This window comes from Adiantum capillus-veneris, chromosome 12, assembly GCF_014529385.1.
Source record: "Adiantum capillus-veneris isolate H3 chromosome 12, ASM1452938v2, whole genome shotgun sequence".
NCBI lineage: Eukaryota > Viridiplantae > Streptophyta > Polypodiopsida > Polypodiales > Pteridaceae > Adiantum > Adiantum capillus-veneris.
Window position 1 is genome coordinate 62,254,144 of NC_140942.1, and position 18,763 is coordinate 62,272,906.

The 18,763-nt window shown below is 44.5% G+C and overlaps 1 protein-coding gene across 6 annotated transcripts in view; it reads right to left on the minus strand.

The window, feature by feature from the left end:
* LOC147445821 (kinesin-like protein KIN-7I) overlaps window positions 1-18,763 on the minus strand; it is a 189,572-nt gene that overhangs the window by 86,418 nt on the left and 84,391 nt on the right. For 5 of the 6 annotated variants that reach the window (XM_086525196.1, XM_086525195.1, XM_086525194.1 and 2 more), the window contains exons 23-28: window positions 14,013-14,110; window positions 13,814-13,897; window positions 12,909-12,992; window positions 12,646-12,708; window positions 12,361-12,444; window positions 11,943-12,026 (exon numbers count right to left, since the gene is read on the minus strand). In XM_086525196.1, the coding sequence (XP_086381322.1) occupies window positions 11,943-12,026; window positions 12,361-12,444; window positions 12,646-12,708; window positions 12,909-12,992; window positions 13,814-13,897; window positions 14,013-14,110 (497 nt within the window). The remainder of the gene's footprint in view (window positions 1-11,942; window positions 12,027-12,360; window positions 12,445-12,645; window positions 12,709-12,908; window positions 12,993-13,813; window positions 13,898-14,012; window positions 14,111-18,763) is intronic. The other variant, XM_086525198.1, reaches the window with a different exon arrangement.

Sequence of the window (18,763 nt, forward strand, 5' to 3'; positions counted from 1 at the left end):
GTTTAGGATTCCATAGTATTTTATTGTGACATTTGTCATTTCATTTTTGTCATTGTTGTCATCTTGTTCCTCTGACTCTGACTTTGTATCAAATCCACCACATTGTAACTTTCTGGTCTCATAGGTCACATTTCATCTCTCTCTCTCTCTCTCTCTCTCTCTCTCTCTCTCTCTCTCTCTCTCTCTCTCTCTCTCTCTCTCTCTCTCTCTCTCTCTCACAGGCTTGGCTGGCGGGACTGATGACTACACAAGGGAGGAAGCTCACGAACAAGCTGGCAGGGGTCTCCACGTGCAGGGTTGCTTCTTTGCGAGCGCAGGCAGTGAGACAGTCCCGCAGAGGGGGCCAGGTTCAGGCAACGAAACAGTCCCACCTAGGGGCTGCGTGTTATTTGTTGGACAGTTTTGGCCATTGCTTCTTGCTCTTGCTTTATGGTTGATGCCCACAGTGAGCTGGGGTTGTGCTTCTTCCCGCTTTGGGCAGTGGACTACTGAATCTCCGGTCAAAAATCTCTCTCATATGCATAGGATTCAATGGACAATTGAGGGTGCGGAATGGCAAGTGAGCCCGATACATCTCTTGAACAACAAAACATGGAAGCAATCTCCCCTGCACAAGACACGGAAATCGTCAATGTCTCACCTGTTTGCAAGTCGGGAGCAAAGGCAACCTTCATGCTCACGAACAAGCAGATGGTGCAGATGGAAAGAGAAATGAAGGAGTGGAAAACAGAGATGGAAGGATGGTGGAAGGAGAAGGCAAACCTCCTTCAGATGGTCTTCAATGAAGGCGCACAATGGAAGAAGGAGAAAGAGACCCTTAACGCAGAAATACAGACACTCAAAGAAGAAGTCTCAGCTCTCAAACAGGAGAATCCAAACGTCGAGATACGGACACTCAAAAAAGAAGCCTCAGCCCTTAAACAGGAGCTTGCTGATAGAGTAAGCAGTGGACTAGACGAAGGCGAATTTCAGCCCTCGGTAATAGATGAAATAAAGGAAATCAAGGAACAAGTAAGGATGATCACGGAGGAAGAGAAACTGAGTGTGGCAAAGACATTTTCATGGGCGGAGATGATAACAAGGACACAGAAAAAGGCGGACGAGGCCAAAAAATGGATTGAGGTCGCCAAGAAAGGAAAAGGTCAAGAAACTCCTTGTACACCGACGCTTATCAACATGACCCTCCAAGAGGAACAAAGAAGGCGGATGCGAGCATTGCATGTAAGAGTGACCGATCGCAAGGACATAAACAATGTGGAGAAAGAGGTCACAAGCCTTACATCCATGATGGGGATGGAGAAGCCTTTGCACACAACAAAGGCATGGAGGGTAGGTAAGAAAAGTAATGGCACGGGAGAGTCTTCAAAGGGGAGAGCTCTCATACTACGCTTCCCGTCGTTGGCAGAGAAAAGGAATTCTTGAGGAAGAGGCCTACTCTCAAAAAGACAGATATTTTCCTCGGTGATGACTAGACTCTCTCACAGTTCTCACGTATGAGAGAGGTAATGCCAGAGATTACAGCGGCAAGGGAGAAGGGAAAGATAGCCTTCTACAGAGATGGACGGGTGGTGATTTTAGAGCGTCACACTGCATGACGGTGCGAGACCTATGGGACCACACTGAAGATGGCTACCTGGAATTGTAATGGGTCTATGAGGTTGGACGTGGGTGCATTTGAGGACAGTTTCAAAGACAAGGATATTGTATTCTTCTCAGAGACTCATCACGCCCCTGGACAAGTGATGCCACATGTGGTGGGATACAGATGGGAGACAGTTCACAGGACAAATGCGAGATCTGAGCATGGGAGTAGAGGGTCAAGAGGAGTAGCAATGCTATTCAAAGAGGAAGTACAACCATTACTGCATATTGTACGAAGAGATGATCATGCTAGATATATGTGGGTGAGACTGAGAGCTGACACAGGTCGATTCCTATATATTGTCATCTGTTACTTTCCTCCCAGTACATCAGTATATGCTGCATCCAGAGGGCAACGCCTTTCTCTATTCTAGATGATGACATCTGGGAATTTTCTAGGGATGGTGATATCATTCTCCTAGGGGACTTCAATGCCCGAACGGGCAACTCGCAGACAACCTTCTACGACACTTCAAATGAGATGCTTAGAGAGCTGGACATGGGTGAGTTGGGACTTGACAGATGCTCAGATGACAGAGACCAGACGGAGTATAGGAGATACCTCATGGAAATGACGACTACACATGGATTAGCCATACTTAATGGCTTACAGCAATTTCCTGGAGCAACCGATTTCACATGCTTTCCACACAGACATGGGGCCAGTACAGTGGATTATGTTATGACACAACCGAGCTTTGTCCCCTGCATTCAAGATTTCACAATGGCAGCCAGGCCAGTGGGCATAGCAGTAGATCATGCTCTCTTGACATTGTCCGTTAAATTTCAGTATAGTACAACCCAGACATCAGGAGGCAGGTCACACACCCGCTATACATTTACTCCAGAGACAGATTTCGTTTATACAAAGGAGATTTCGGACCGTCTATTGGAAGGCACAGCTGGCACAAATGATACATGCCTTTCAGTGGAGGAGTGCACCACTCTACTGACTGAGACACTACATGGGGCTGCATCAGTGGCATACCCACACACTCAGCCGGAGGCAAGAGACGACATTTTGGGAGCAAGCCTCGGAATAGTTGGTATGATGAGGAGTGCAGAGAGATGAGAGCCTAGCTTCAGAGGGATCCTCTTTTAGGAGTCATCACTTACAGACAGTCTCAGATTGCTTTCCGACGCCTTGTGCGACAGAAGAAGCAAGCTTTCCTAGCTCACATGGAGCGAGACTTATCTCAGATGTTCTTGAGTAGGGACTCCGGAGAGGCATGGGGACTCTTCCATGAGCACTCCCCTCCCCCAGTGATTACTTCACCTGATGTGTGGGGCCAATATGTGACATCATTATATACGGTTCCTCGACAGGAACCCCTTCCATACCCTACCAAGCCTTGCCCAGCTACGAGCACTTTCTTTACACCTGAGATGGTGCAAAGAGCCATCGACAGGATGAGGACAGGGAAGGCATATGATCATGACGGTCTAGTAGCGGAGCACTTTATACATGCCAGGGATATGCTGATGGAGGTTCTCGCAATGTTGTTCAATCGTGCCATGTGTGAGGGATTACCTGAGACTTGGAGGTTGTCTAATATTGTGCCCATCTTCAAGGCAGGTGACCCTACAGAGCCTGGGAACTACCGCACTATTATGGTTGGACACATTGGCACGGTTGTATGCATCTATTCTGGAGCAACACTTAGAGTAATTGGGCAAAGGGCGAGGGTGTACGAGCAAAGGGTCAAGCCGGCTTCACGAAGGGTTTCTCCACTCTTGATCACATTCTGACACTCAAGGCCATCATTGAGGAGGGCAGAGCACATGCGAGACGGATCTATTGTAGCTTTGTGGATTTTCGCAAAGCATTTGACACGGTACCAAGAGCTCGATTGATGCGCAGACTACAGGAGATGGGGGTGCCCATAGAGGTGATTTGGGGGATTATGGCTTTGTACAGATCAATGATGGGAAAGGTACGCTCTCCGGAAGGGGTATCTCATTTAGTTCACTCTACTATTGGAGTGAAACAGGGCTGCCCATTGTCTCCTACTCTATTTGGTATGGATGTTGATGAGGTGTCTAATTACATTGACAGAGAGGGTGACAGGGGTGCCCAGCTGGCAGGGACGTGGATCCCATTGTTGCTATATGCTGATGATATTGTGTTGATATCTGACTCACCAAAAGGTATGCAACGACATTTGGATGCACTACACAGTTTTGCAGAGGATAGTGGATTGTGTGTAAACCTAGGTAAACATCACCGCAATGGGTCAGGAGATCAGTACCTACCTTCAAATATGGTCAGGAGATTGTGGAGTATACAGATGCATACACTTATCTGGGGGTAGTTCTTACTGGGCCGAGATTTTCTTTGAGAAGAGCAACAGAGACTAGACTAACTAGAGCTGGTGCGGCTTTGGGAGGAATGGAGAGGATGTGTTCGCAGGTTCAGTTCCAGGAACCTGGGACAAAGTTATGGCTCTTTGATACTTTGGTTGCCTCTACTATGTTATATGGGGTGCAGGTTTGGGGACCTTCTGTAGGCCAGGATGGTTGGAGGCGTATGGAGAAGCCCCTGGTATCTATGAGCTGATTAGAGCCAAGACTTCCGTACCGCATGATATCATTCAAGCGGAATTAGCTACCCCCCCTATGGAGATTGAGGCGCTTACCAGATCAGTCTCCTTTGTACACAGTCTGTGGGATACTACCAGAGACAGATATGCCAGAATGGCTCTAGAGTCCTCCAGACAATTATCTCTTAATGGGGATACATCATGCTGGTATGCACAGATGGCATCATGGTTTCAGACACATGGTTTCACCATGGACAGGTTGCCTCCTTTTCAATACTCTCTACAGGCACCCTTGAGGTCTCTGACGCGGGTAGAGATTAATAGACTCATTCGTCAGAATCTGATCCAGCTGGACACGAGGAGGACATGGATAGAGCCGATACAGGAGTTAGGCACAAAGATGGCTTTCTATAGAGAGCATCTTCTCCACCTCACGGGGGATGGGTTTGTGATTTGACCTACCTATATGGACAAGCATCTTTCTCATGGTTTGCATTGTGCCGTTGGCCACATACGCACGTCCTCACATCAGCTTGAGATTGAGACTGGCAGATTCAGAGGGACACCAACAAATAGCAGAATATGCCGCTTATGCCATCTAGATCCAAAGACAGAGGTACATTACATATGTCATTGCACAATGTACTATGAGATACGAGGCAGTTTTCATTGTCTATTCACAGAAGGTTTTGGGCCTCTATCTACGGTCATGAGTTATGAAGATTAGAGATGTCTGGGGCTATATCTACTTGAGTTACACAGGCATAGAGAAACTTTACTTAGGAGAGCTGATGAGAGACAACCCCAGAGACAGATCACAGATTTCTTTACACTAGATATTGTACACCCAGAAGAACAGACAGAGGAGCAGCCAACAGTGGAGAGGTCTACCCGCACTACCGGCATTCTCATAGACCGAGCATTGGAGCTAGGAAGATCTAGACGACCCCGATGGAGAAGAGGAGCTACAGAGTTTCGAAGGAGGCTACAGCAAAGGATTCGAGCCATACTTTTTCGTCGTCCAAAGTGCAGATGAGGATGGATCTCTATGAAGATGGATCTCTACTTCCCCCCCATATTGTCTACACATTGTATTGCTTAGTTCACACATTGCACGCCTTTCACCTTTCACACCTATCAGCTTCATTTAGGATTCCGCAGTATTTATATTTTGTTATCCTAGTTGAATTTATTTTGTCAATCTAACTTTGTATCAGATACACCGCATTGTAACTTTCTGGTCTCATAGGTCACTTTGGCCTTTTCAAGACGTTAATATAACATTTCATTTCTCTCTCTCTCTCTCTCTCTCTCTCTCTCTCTCTCTCTCTCTCTCTCTCTCTCTCTCTCTCTCTCTCTCTCTCTCTCTCTCTCTCTCTCTCTCTCATATTCGTCAGGATCTTATACAGTTGGACACCAAGAGGACATGGGTAGAGCCAGTGCAGGAGTTGGGCACGAAGATGGCTTTCTACAAGCAGCATCTTCTCCAACTCTCAGGAGATGGGTTTGTGATTCGTCCGAGCTACATGGACACTCATCTGTCTCATAGTTTGCGATGCACTATAGGTCAGATCCGCACATCCTCGCACCATTTGGAGATTGAGATGGGCAGATTCAGAGGGATACCACCGGAGAGCAGGATATGTAAATTATGCGGTACAGAGCCAGAGACAGAGTTACATTACATATGCCACTGCACTGTGTATTATGAGATACGAGGGTGCTTCCATTGCTTATTCAGGGAGGGCTTTGGACCCCTAGATAGAGTCATGAAGTATGAGGATCAGAGATGCCTTGGCTTATATCTACTTGAGCTACGCGGCATAGGGATGCGGCATAGGGATAGTCTGTTGAGGAAACATGGGACACGACAGTCACAGAGACTGATCACAGATTTCTTTGGATTGGGAAAGCAAGGACAGCAGCCACCAGCGCAGAGTTGTGCCCACGTGCATACCAGAGGCACCCTCATTGACAGGGCGATTGAGCGTGGGAGATCGAGGCGACCACGACCGAGACACAGAAGCACACTCCATCGACGGAGACTTCAGCAGAGGATCAAGGACATCCTAGCACGACATCCGGAGTGTCATTGAGAACTTACTCTAGACTTCATTTTCACTATCACTACTCACTTCTCATTTTTATTTTTTGCATTCAGTACCTTTGTACTTTTGTATTCAGACATTGTACTAGTTTCACCACTTTGTATCAGCTGGTCTCGTAGGTCATTTTGGCCTTTTGAAGACGTTAATATATCATATCATATCATATCATCTCTCTCTCTCTCTCTCTCTCTCTCTCTCTCTCTCTCTCTCTCTCTCTCTCTCTCTCTCTCTCTCTCTCTCTCTCTCTCTCTCTCTCTCTCTCTCTCTCTCTCTCTCTCTCTCTCTCTCTCTGTGTGTGTGTGTGTGTGTGTGTGTGTGTGTGTGTGTGTGTGTGTGTGTAAGAGTTGATGCCAGAGATCAGGGCAGCAAGAGAAAAGGGGAAAATCGCCTTTTATAGAGGAGGGAAAGTAGTGGTTCTGGAAAAGCGCTCACCATGACGGTGCGAGACCTATGGGGCGACGCTCCGGATAGCGGCGTGGAATTGTAATGGATCATATAGGCTAGATGTAGGTGCCTTTGAAGACAGCTTTAGGGACAGAGACATTGTTTTCTACTTAGAGACACACCAGATACCGGGACAGCGTATGCCACATGTGAAGGGTTATTTATGGGAAAATGCTCGTCGACCAAACAACAGATCTCTACGGGGTAGCCGGGGTTCGGGAGGAGTAGCAGTCTTATTTAAAGAGGAGCTGAAACCACTACTATAGATTATCAGGAAACATGAGCAAGCAAGGTATATGTGGGTGAGAATGACAGCCGAGACAGGTAGATTTCTATATATCGCTATATGCTACTTCCCTCCAAGTACCTCAGTCTACTCCTCACCTAAAGGACAGTCCCCTTTCTCCATATTTAATAATGACATATGGGAGTTCTCTACAGATGGAGACATCGTTCTCTTAGGAGACTTTAATGCCAGAACAGCCAACTCTCAAGCAGTATTCTATGATACTTCTGAGGAAATGCTCAAAGAAGTGGATTTATCACAGAGGGGGCTAACTAGAAACTCACAGGATAAAGAACACACTGAATATGGGAGACATCTCATGGAGATGGCAACTATACATGGTTTGGCCATACTTAATGGTCTAGAGAATTTCCCGTTATCTGGGGGATTAACATGCTTCCCGCACAGGCATGGGGCCAGTACATTGGATTATGTCATGACTTCACCAAGCTTTATTTCTAGTATCGAGGACTTTAAGGTGGGACCCAGAGCAAGAAAAGGGCATTTTTAGCCAAACTGGAGAAGGATTTATATCAGCTCTTCTTGACTCAGGTCTCACATGAGGCCTGGCGCTTATTTCACGAGCACTCACCGCCTCCGACGATTACTTCTCCTAAGATTTGGGGTCAATATGTAACATCATTATATATGGTATCTGGAGAGCCTCCATTACCAGATCCGCTAGACCCATGCACTGCTACTAGTACTTTCTTTACTACGGAAATGGTGAAAAAAGCCATTGATAAGATGAAGACAAGAAGAGCATACGATCATGATGGTTTAGTAGCAGAACATCTGATCCATGCCAGGGATCTACCTTCAGAAGTCCTTCCTCGTCTGTTTAATCGGGTCATGTGTGAAGGATTACCTGAATCTTGCAAATTATCTACTATCGTACCTATTTTCAAGTCAGGGGATCCTATGATACCCGGGAACTACCATACCATTATGGTAGGTCACACATTGACCCGTCTGTATGCATCCATTCTTGAACAAAATTTGAGTAGATGGGCAGAGAATGCGGGCATAAGGGCAACAGGACAAGCTGGATTCAGAACGGGTTATTCCACTTTAGATCATATTCTTACGCTCAGAGCCATTACTGAGCAAGGAAGAGCAAACGGGAGAAGGATGTTTCGTTGCTTTGTGGATTTTCGGAAAGCTTTTGATACAGTACCAAGGGCCAGATTGATGCGCAGGATGCAAGAGTTAGGGGTCCCCAAAGAGATTATTTGGGGGATCATGGCCTTATACAGGTCAGTAACTGGTTATGTACGTACTCCTGAAGGGGATTCCGACATTGTTCATTCCACCGTTCCAGTAAAGCAGGGATGCCCAATGTCCCCTACTTTATTTGGTATGTACATAGATGAGGTATCAGATTACATTGATAGAGAGGGTGACAGAGGTGCTCAACTTGCAGGGTCATGGATCCTTTTGTTATTGTATGCAGATGATATTGTATTGATAGCAAAATCACTAGATGGAATGCAGAGGCAGCTAGATGCATTACATAAATTCGCGGAGGACAGTGGACTGTCGGTAAACTTGGGTAAAACCAAAGTTATGGTGTTTAACACCACACCACAGTGGGTTAGGAGATCGGCACCTACATTTGCATATGGCCAGGATACAGTAGAGTACACAGACGCATACGCATACCTTGGTGTGGTATTTGCAGGACCGAAGTTTACTCTTAAGAAAGCAACGGATGCTAGATTATCCAGAGCCTCTGCGGCCTTGCGAGGGTTGGAGAGGATGTGTTCACAAGTGCAGTTTCAGGAACCACGAACAAAACTATGGCTCTTTGATACTGTGGTGGCTTCGGCTATGCTTTATGGGGTCCGGATTTGGGGACCATCTGTGGATCGGGATAATTGGAATTCAATGGAGAGACCTTTGGTATCTATGAATTCCCGAATGATTAGAGCCAAGGCCTCCATACCACACGCAATTACCCGAGCGGAACTAGCTGCCCCTCCGATAGAAATTGAAGCTCTTACCAGATCAGTGTCCTTTATACATGGTTTGTGGGATACAAATAATTGCCGATATACTAGACTGGCCCTCGAATCCTCTCGACAATTAACAATGAAAGGGGATACATCATGCTGGTATGCACAACTGTCCTCGTGGTTTCAGAGACACGGGTTCAGTATGGAAAGATTACCCTCCTTCCAATACTCTCTTGAGGCTCCATCACTGGCAATTACACGAACGGAGATTAATAAAATCATCCGATAGGATCTTATACAGTTGGATACTAAGAGGACATGGGTAGACCCTACACAAGAATTGGGCATGAAGATGGCCGACTACAGAGGAAACTTCCTAGAGCTATCTGAAGATGGATTTGTGATTCGCCCAAGCTACATGGATACCTACCTGTCTCATGGTTTGAGATGTGCTATTGGTCAGATTCGTACATCCTCACAATAGTTGGAAATTGAATTTGCCAGATTTAGGGGAATTACACCTGAGAGCAGAATTTGCAAGTTACACGGAATGGAGCCGGAGACAGAATTACACTACATATGCCACTGCACAGTATACTATGAGATACGTGGGTGTTTCCATTGCCTATTTAAAGAAGGCTTTGGACCTCTAGATAGAATCATGCAATACCAAGATCAAAGATGCTTAGGCTTGTACCTACTGGAACTACATCGGCACAGGGATAATCTAATGAGAAGACAAAGAGCACTACAGCCTCAGAGGCAAATCACAAATTTCTTCGGATCGAGAGAAGCACGAGTGGAAGGAGAAGCAAGAGGCCAGCAGCCAGCACAAAGGAGTACCCACATTCATACCAAAGGCACCCTAATTGACAGAGCGATTGAGCTTAGGAAATCGAGACGAAGACGACCAAGAAGCAGAAGCACACTTCATCGGAGGAGACTACAACAAAGGATTAGAAGCATTCTAGCCAGACACCCAAAATGCTCCTAAGAAGTTTATTTAATACTTTGTATTTAGTTTTCACATTTATTTTCACACTTTCACACTTTTCACACTTAGTACTTTAGTACTAAGGTACCCAGACATTGTAACAGATTCACCACTTTTGTATCAGTTTGGTCTCATAGGTCATTCTGGCCTTTTGAAGACGTTAATATAACATTTCATTTCATTCATCTCTCTCTCTCTCTCTCTCTCTCTCTCTCTCTCTCTCTCTCTCTCTCTCTCTCTCTGTGTGTGTGTGTGTGTGTGTGTGTGTGTGTGTGTGTGTGTGTGTGTGTGTGTGTGTGTGGCTCTCTCGTGGGAGACGGAGGGCAGATCGCGTGGGAGACCGATCTATTGTAGCTTTATGGATTTCCGCATAGCTTTTGACACAGTGCCTAGAGCTAGATTGATGCGCAGATTACAGCAGATGGGAGTACCCACAGAGCTCATTTGGGGGGTCATGGCATTATACAGGTCAATAGTGGGGCATGTACACACCGCAGAGGGTCTATCCACACCGGTTTACTCCACTATTGGGGTGAAGCAGGGCTGCCCGCTCTCTCCTACTCTATTTGGTATGTATGTGGATGAGGTTTCTGACTACATTGAGAGAGATGGTGATAGAGGTGCACAACTGGCAGAGACATGGATTCCATTATTGTTATATGCTGATGATATTGTGTTGATCTCCGACTCTCGAGAGGGGATGCAACGTCACTTGGATGCTTTGAATAGGTTTGCTCAGGAAAGTGGTTTGTCCGTCAACCTTGGTAAAACCAAGGTCATGGTATTTAATACCACCCCACAGTGGATCAGGAGGTCAGCACCAGCATTCACATACGGCCAGGAGACTGTGGAGTATACAGATGCGTACACTTACCTCGGAGTGGTTTTTAGTGGGCCAGCATTTTCATTTAGGAGGGCAGCAGAGACTAGACTAACCAGAGCCCATGCAGCATTGGGTAGATTGAAAAGGATGTGTTCACATGTTCAGTTTCAGGAGCCTTGGACGAAGCTCTGGCTCTATGCACTTTGGTGGCTTCTGCATTGCTTTATGGAGCTGAGATTTGGGGACCTTCACTAGATTATCACGGGAGGACAGGCCGCAGTGATGGATGGGGGGACTTTGGCCTTTGAAGACGTTAATATACATTTCATTTCTTTCTCTCTCTCTCTCTAAGAGAGGCACAATGAGAGAGATCCAACGACAGCGGAGGATTACAGATTTCTTTCAGTCATAGACAGAGGAGTTCGAGCAGCCCCCACCGCATAACAACACCAGAGGCACCAAAGGCATACTGCTTGATCAGGCGATAGAGTTGGGGCGGTCCCGTTGCCCACGGATGAGAGGGCCCTCTCGATATCGGCGCAGATTGCGACAGAGGATCCATACCATATTGGCGCGACATAGGAGCCGTCCCGGATACTGATGTATATGTATATGATGGCTCGACTGTCAGAGAGCTCCATTGTATCGGCTCACCCTTTGTGTCAGCTTTAACCCCACCCCTACCCACTATTCTCTTTTCAGATCTTTGTACTTTTTGTACCCAGACCTGGTATTAGATTCACCACATGTAATCTTTTGCTCTCATAGGTCATTTTCGCCTTTTGAAGACGTTAATATTACATTTCATTTCATTTCATTTCTCCCTCTCTCTCTCTCTCTTGTGTATTCTTCCGCTCCTTGTACACTTCCATGTTGTCGACTTTGACAAGAGGCTCTCCCAAAAGAAAAGGTAAAATTAAATTTTGCAATCTCTACCAAAAATAAAGGTTTCTCCAAAACGTAAGTCTTGTTAATGTCTTATTAGCTGTAAGCAGCCTAGCTTCATGAATCATAACTAACCTTGCGTTGTCAAAATCATGAGCTGGTGTAGCTTACGTAAGAGGCCTTTGTCATTGTCGCATATAATCTACCAGACTAGACACATGCATATACCATCTCCCAAATAGCTGTGTATCACAACAAAGAGATACCTGAGAGCTCTTTCTCGCACGCATTCTGCTTGCAACCCTTTCATCATTGCTTGCATAGCTAAAATTTCTGATGCCTTTTCCTCCCTGTGCAGCAAAACAGTACAAATAAAACTTCTCCCAAACTTAAGTCCTGTTATTGTCTTATTACCTGTCAGTATTTTACCTTAATGATTAACCATATATTATCAGATAAAACTTCTCTGAAACTTAAGTCCTGGTATTGTCTTATTACCTGTGACTATTTTGCCTTAATGATTAACCATATATTATCAGAATCATAAGCTGTTGTAGCATACATAATCGACATTTAATGGTATTCTAGATAATTGCGAAAATAGTATGACACTTAGACATTTCCATAAGCAAATAAATGCATATACTATCTTCCAACAGATTGAGCAACATAATAAAGAAATACCTGAGAGCTCTTTCTTTCAGATACTCTGCTTGCAATTCATTCATCCTTGCTTGCAAAGCTATAAATTCCGATGCCTTTTCCTCCCTGTACACAAAGACAATCAAATTGAACAGAACAGTTTTGCAAAAAAACAAAACGTTTTGGAACTTTTATGCTTCATGATAGGGGAGATGTAGACGTGATTTTAGATTATTGCAAAAATAGTACGACACTTCAGACATTTCCATAAGCAAATAAATGCATATACTATCTTCCAACGGATTGAGCAACATAACAAAGAAATACCTGAGAGCTCTTTCTTCCAGATACTCTGCTTGCAAAGCTATAAATTTTGATGCCTTTTCCTCCCTGTACACAAAACAATCAAATTGAACAGAACAGTTTTGTAAAAAAACAAAACGTTTTGGAACTTTTATGCTTCGTGATAGGGGAGATGTAGACGTTATTTTAGATAATTACAAAAATAGTATGACACTTCAGACATTTCCATAAGCAAATAAATGCATATACTATCGTCCAACGGATTGAGCAACATAACAAAGAAAGACCTGAGAGCTCTTTCTTCCAGATACTCTGCTTGCAATTCATTCATCCTTGCTTGCAAAGCTATAAATTCCGATGCCTTTTCCTCCCTGTACACAAAAACAATCAAATTGAACAGAACAGTTTTGCAAAAAAACAAAAACGTTTTGGAACTTTTATGCTTCGTGATAGGGGAGATGTAGACATCACTGGGAAGATTAAAAACTAGTTAAGGGTCTCTTTTGTCAAAATTGCCAAAAAAGACTTCTGGGATCCTGCATTCTCTGCAAGCAGTAGTCAAATTTTCCAATGAAGGATGCAGCATAACTGGGCTTAATGTCGATGGCATTAAGCCAAGTTTATCCCCTCAGAGCTCCTCACTCACAGAAACAAAAAAAAGGTAATGGAGGCTACAAACTCCATCTTATAAGAAAGGAATCCTTGTTGCCTGCGCACCTCAGCCAATAGGCCTGGTTATATTTACACAGGAAAACATGACTAAGATGGCTCTCCCTGAAGAGAAGTGAAATTAATTTTTGCAATCTCTTCCAACAAAAAAGGCCTTCTCCGAAACTTCAGCTCTTTTAATGTCTCATTACCAGTTAGCACTTTGCCTTAATGTTTAAGCTTGCATCCTCAGAATCGTGGGCTGGTCTAGCTTACATAAGTGACCTTTGTTGTGGTTCTAGACTAGACGCACAGAACAAAGGGGTGGGCAGACTGCGGTCAAAAAACTTTGCATCTTCAGCTTGTAAGAAATGCTATGTATTCTCCCTTGACAGGGACATCCTTCTATAAACATCTTTGATTCTCGCTCCTCTCTCAAATCCCTTTGTTTGAGAAAATGGTACGACTCCTTAAGCATTTCTACAATCAAATAATCCCATATATTATCTCGGAACGGGTTCTGTGTAACCTAAGAAAGAGATACCTTAGAGCTCTTTCTTGCAAACACTCTGCTTGCAGCTCAGTCATCCTTGCTTGCATAGCTATAATTTCTGATGTTTTTCCCTCCCTGTACATTTCGAAACAGAACAAATTGAACAGTATATTAATTTTAGTAATAAATGCAAGCTCAATTGGCTACAACACGGTAATCATTTGTCAATGAAGGATGCAGCATAACTGGCCTTTCACTCGTCACTTGCCGTGCAACAATCTTTGCCGCATCAACTTCTTGCTGAAGCTCTACCAATTTGTTTTTGAGCAAGCCCAATTCACACACATTCTGCAGGCAATTCAAGAAGTAATAATCTCTTCTGAGAAGGCCATCCTGGTTACACAGAAAATCATCAACCCATGAACTGAACCAAAGTAAGCAAGTGATTATGAAGGCGGCCGGGTGTGTGTGTGTGTGTGTGTGTGTGTTGGGGTGGGGGGGGGGGGGGGGCATCTCTAAATAAACCATTGGCTTACGATCACTACACGGCAGCATTTAAATTTTATACCATCAAGGCATGTTAATCCTGATTCATAAGTCCAAGCGATTGTCGACTACCAGGTTCACTGACCGCTATCTTTTACCCACCCTTGACCACTTGATTGAGCAGCATGTACTAATCTTGTTTTCAGCCATCATAAGTGGCCCTCTCTCCTCCTAACATAAAGGACATGCACTATTCATCTGCACCAGCCTCTTGTATATATCTTTTCCCCTGCTGCATCCCTGAACTCTCCTACCTGCTTTGCTTTCTATCTTTGTTACTCTGCTTCCTGCGCCTCGCTGTTACCCTTGCAGCTATATTTCGCAGTTTGTACTTCTTTCTTCCCCTTCAGCCATGGTTTGGACGATTTCATTGTCTATTACGAGAGGGCTTCGGGCCTCTGTCTAGTGTAATGGATTACACTAATCAGAGCGAGTTATGCACGCATAGAGAAGCTATAGTATGGAGCTCAACATGCTCTAGCAGAGGTCCCGTTCACAAGCAAGTGACAGATTTCTTCCAGACCAATTGCCCAAGACACGTCACTTTTCAGCTCATGGAGAGCAACAGAGATTAGTAGATATCGATGCCCACGCCCCTCTTACACATCATGTCACTGATTTATCTACCATCACCGCATCAATGCCATCACTGAGAGGCAAAGAGCATTTTCTTTATAGAGGAAGAGATTGATCCCATGATGCAATGCCCAATGAGAGAGTTTATGTGATGATACTTACAGTGAGACAGATGCTAACAGCTGGCTCTACTGGTTCAGTCATTTTTTTGCATTTTAGAGTCTCTTACATTAAATCTTTTGAACTTTTTATACCGGATATTTGTAGGCTTTCAGGCCCTCTTGGAAACGGAAAGAAACATTTCATTTTCATTCATTTCTCTGAGAGAGACAATGAAGAAAGAGATGGCCAAACTCAAGGCAGAAATTGCCTCCCTCCGAGACCGCCATTCATGTGAAGAAGGGTAGATTGTACAGGCGAACAAAGAATCCATGAAGGAAGAGGTTACAAAAGCAATCGCAGAGAGCACTGAGGGCAAGATGGAGGCCACCAAAGATAGATGGGTGGAGAGTAAAGCGGAACATCAAGAAAGAGGTTAAGGAGGAGGCGGAGGAAGAAGCTAGAGAGGACGCCAAGAAGAAGAAATGCCTTCTCGTACACACTACCCTTGACGAGGAGGAGATGCATCATGCCCACCAACTCAACATAAGAGTCACCAACATAGTGGAAAAGAAAGACTCCACACCCGACATGGCTGGTAGAGAACTATGTGCCAAGCTTGGGTACAAAGAAAAAGAGCCACTCCCCTTTCAACAAGATTTGGAGAGCCGGAAAAGACTAAACGAGAGAGAGGTCCCTCACCCTCCAATTTTCTCCAAAGAGGCAAGGAACTCTTTCATTAGAAGAGGGTGATTCTATGAGCATCGAGCACTCACCGATTTCCCCATCTACATAGACAATGACCTCACACCGATACAAGTATAACATAGACAGGCATGTATGCTTAGGGTACTCAAAGCACGCCAAGAAGGGAAGAAGGCATCGTACCGCAATGGCCACATCATCGTTAATGGGAAGGTGTTGCATAGGGACTCGCAACACACAACATGACAAGATTCACATTGCGGTTTGGAACTGCACTGGTGATCTATGTACACACCCAGAGCGACTAGAGGTGGTGATGAGCAATCGAGACATTGTCCCTCACAGAGACAAACAAGAACCCAGAGGGGCCTACGGAGGTTCCACAAATTCCAGTGAGAGTCCAACTACCGGAAGTGTACGCGCAAGAACGCTTCCCGAGTATCTAGAGGAATGGTCGTTCTCCGCATACAAGAGTGGTGGACGATGATACAGATTGTAGCAAAAGATCCACAAGCCCATTTCATTTGGATTTGCTTGAAGATTACCCAAGAGCAAATTATATACAACGTCCTATGTTACTTTGCACCCACAGACTGAAGATTCGCTACCAATGACCAGAAGGAGAGTGGGGAGGGAGAGTCATCAAACACATGCTTGATGGAGGGGATTATGAAGTGCTCTACACTCGGGGAAGTTTTCCTCATTGGAGACTTCAACGCTCCAACATGTGGCCACCAGTGCCCGACCTATGCTTTCAAGGACCCACAAATACCACATACTACAGAGGAGGACCTCATATGAGCCTTCGTAGACAACCCACCCCACTGCCTATGGACGCTATTTACTTTGATAGGGCTCCCAACAACATCTCAGTATGTATAACGGGATGGCACTTTGACCTATGCCTAGAGGTCTATTGAGCATGCTACATGGAGTCGCAGAGGGAGAGAGGGGGGGTACTAGCGGTTTATATCATGGCACCTCGGAAGGCTATACATCTCATTAGCTCTTTCACTATCCCATCCATCCCCATCAAAGCCGCCCATGCCTACCCCTCTCTTTCTTTCACTGGAGCCACCATCTTCAACGCACCTGCTACATGTTATGGAATTGATATTCTACTATTTATTGCAGCTGAACACATGTGGAAAAGGCTTGACCGATCTAGTCCTATGCGAACAAATATATAATTTGTACATTTTATGAGCTTTTGCCATTTATGACCGGCCCGCCAGTTTGTACTCACATTGACCATTCAAGAAATCTATAAATCAAACACGTGCAAGAGGGAAATGGTCACTCTTGCACGGGAGGAGATTGCACCCAGTGTTCGTGTCTTTCTTCTCTCCTCTCCTCTCTTCTCTCTCGTTGTGCTGGCGTAGCACTCCGCTCTAGGAGGTGCATCTGCACGTGCTCTTTCGCTCCTCCTACTCTCTGTCTCTCTCTATTCGTGTTGTGCTCGATTATGGATTTATTTGCAGGGCACACCGCGCCTCCATATGTAGCAGTGGTATCAGAGCAATGGAAACAATCTTGGAATTGCAATTACTGTTAAGGAAGCATGGATACCGAGAGAACAATGGCTATGATGAATACAGCTAAGTTATTTGAACCCTTTTCTTTCAATATATAGGGATGTATGTGTACATTTTGTGGGAAAAGATGCTTGGCATGCAAATCTTGAATTACAAGTCGAAAGGGCGCTTATAGATTGATTTTTGGAGAGCTAGCTTGGTCGGATGATTTTGTCTTTTAAAATATTTAATCTCATATAATACGATTGTTGTAGAGTACATAGCGTGAAAAGTAATAAAATGGTTGAATGAGGTTCAAAAGTTTTTTAGTAACCCTCCACAACCTTCGACTTTCGAGACATTTTTTAGTAACCCTCCACAACCTTCGACAGTTTTTTAGTGACCTTCGACTTTCGGGACATTTTTTTCGACACCGACTGGGATTACCACTCCCCATACTACTCCAATCACCTCACCAAAGAGCAAGCTGAAATCCACGACCGTGAACATGTTCCTCCCACTAACCTCACCTTGTCTAACCAATGGTATGGTAATCACAAACCCTATTTCTCCCACCTGGAATACAACCATTGGCTCTCACGCGACCCTCAAAACACCCGACCCGAATGGAAGGCCATGACCCCCCTCACCGACGGATACAATTGGGAAGCTGATCCCCACCACATTTACAGTGAATCCAAACCTGTGTCAAACCAACCTATGTAAATAATTGGCAGCCTCCTCGCATTTTTTTTTGTTATTTGTTTTCAACACATTGAGCATATCGCTTTATTTTTTTATTTTTTAAATGAGTCCTTTACTTTAACCAACCGCTAGCATCTTTTAAACTATTTACTTTGAGTCATGTATCTTCTCAGAAATTTTGTCTCCTTTTCCCCCCCAAAAACACGACCCCTTGCCACAACTAACTCAATATACATACTCTGTAATTGCAACTCTTCACCCCTTCCCCTCTTACTTAGTTGAACAACACACAATTGGTCACAATACTTATTTATTTTGGTTACGATAAACAAGCTAACTTACAAAGGATAAATAAACTTTTACCAACTCCTTTATTTTGTTTATATCAAGTCCGTACGCTTGTAGTTTGCCATCCTGTCCATATACGTAATATACATATGTAATCACATCACACTTTAAACACACACATACCCATAAATATTACACCTTGGAAAACTGCACTACGACGATCTAAATCGTTTTTGTAAATCAAATCCCACTCAGCATTATCATGTTGTACCACCCAACGTGCATAGCCCACACAAGTAGAAGCCCGCCGCATTTCATATGACACCCCATGATAATCGCATTTTAATACAAGTTTACCTTAACGATCTTGCCATTTTTTTAGAATTCTTATATAGCTGCGCGAGCGATTCCCTATTGACAAGAAGCAACGACATTTTATAATTATCCCTTTTCAGTGATGCACTCTAATGGACTCTGCACTTTGAAGTTGGCTTCCATGTTATAGTATTGAAGTTATTATTGCATCTTGCTTAATCTAGCTTCTGTATGACCCGTCTCCTGTTACTTT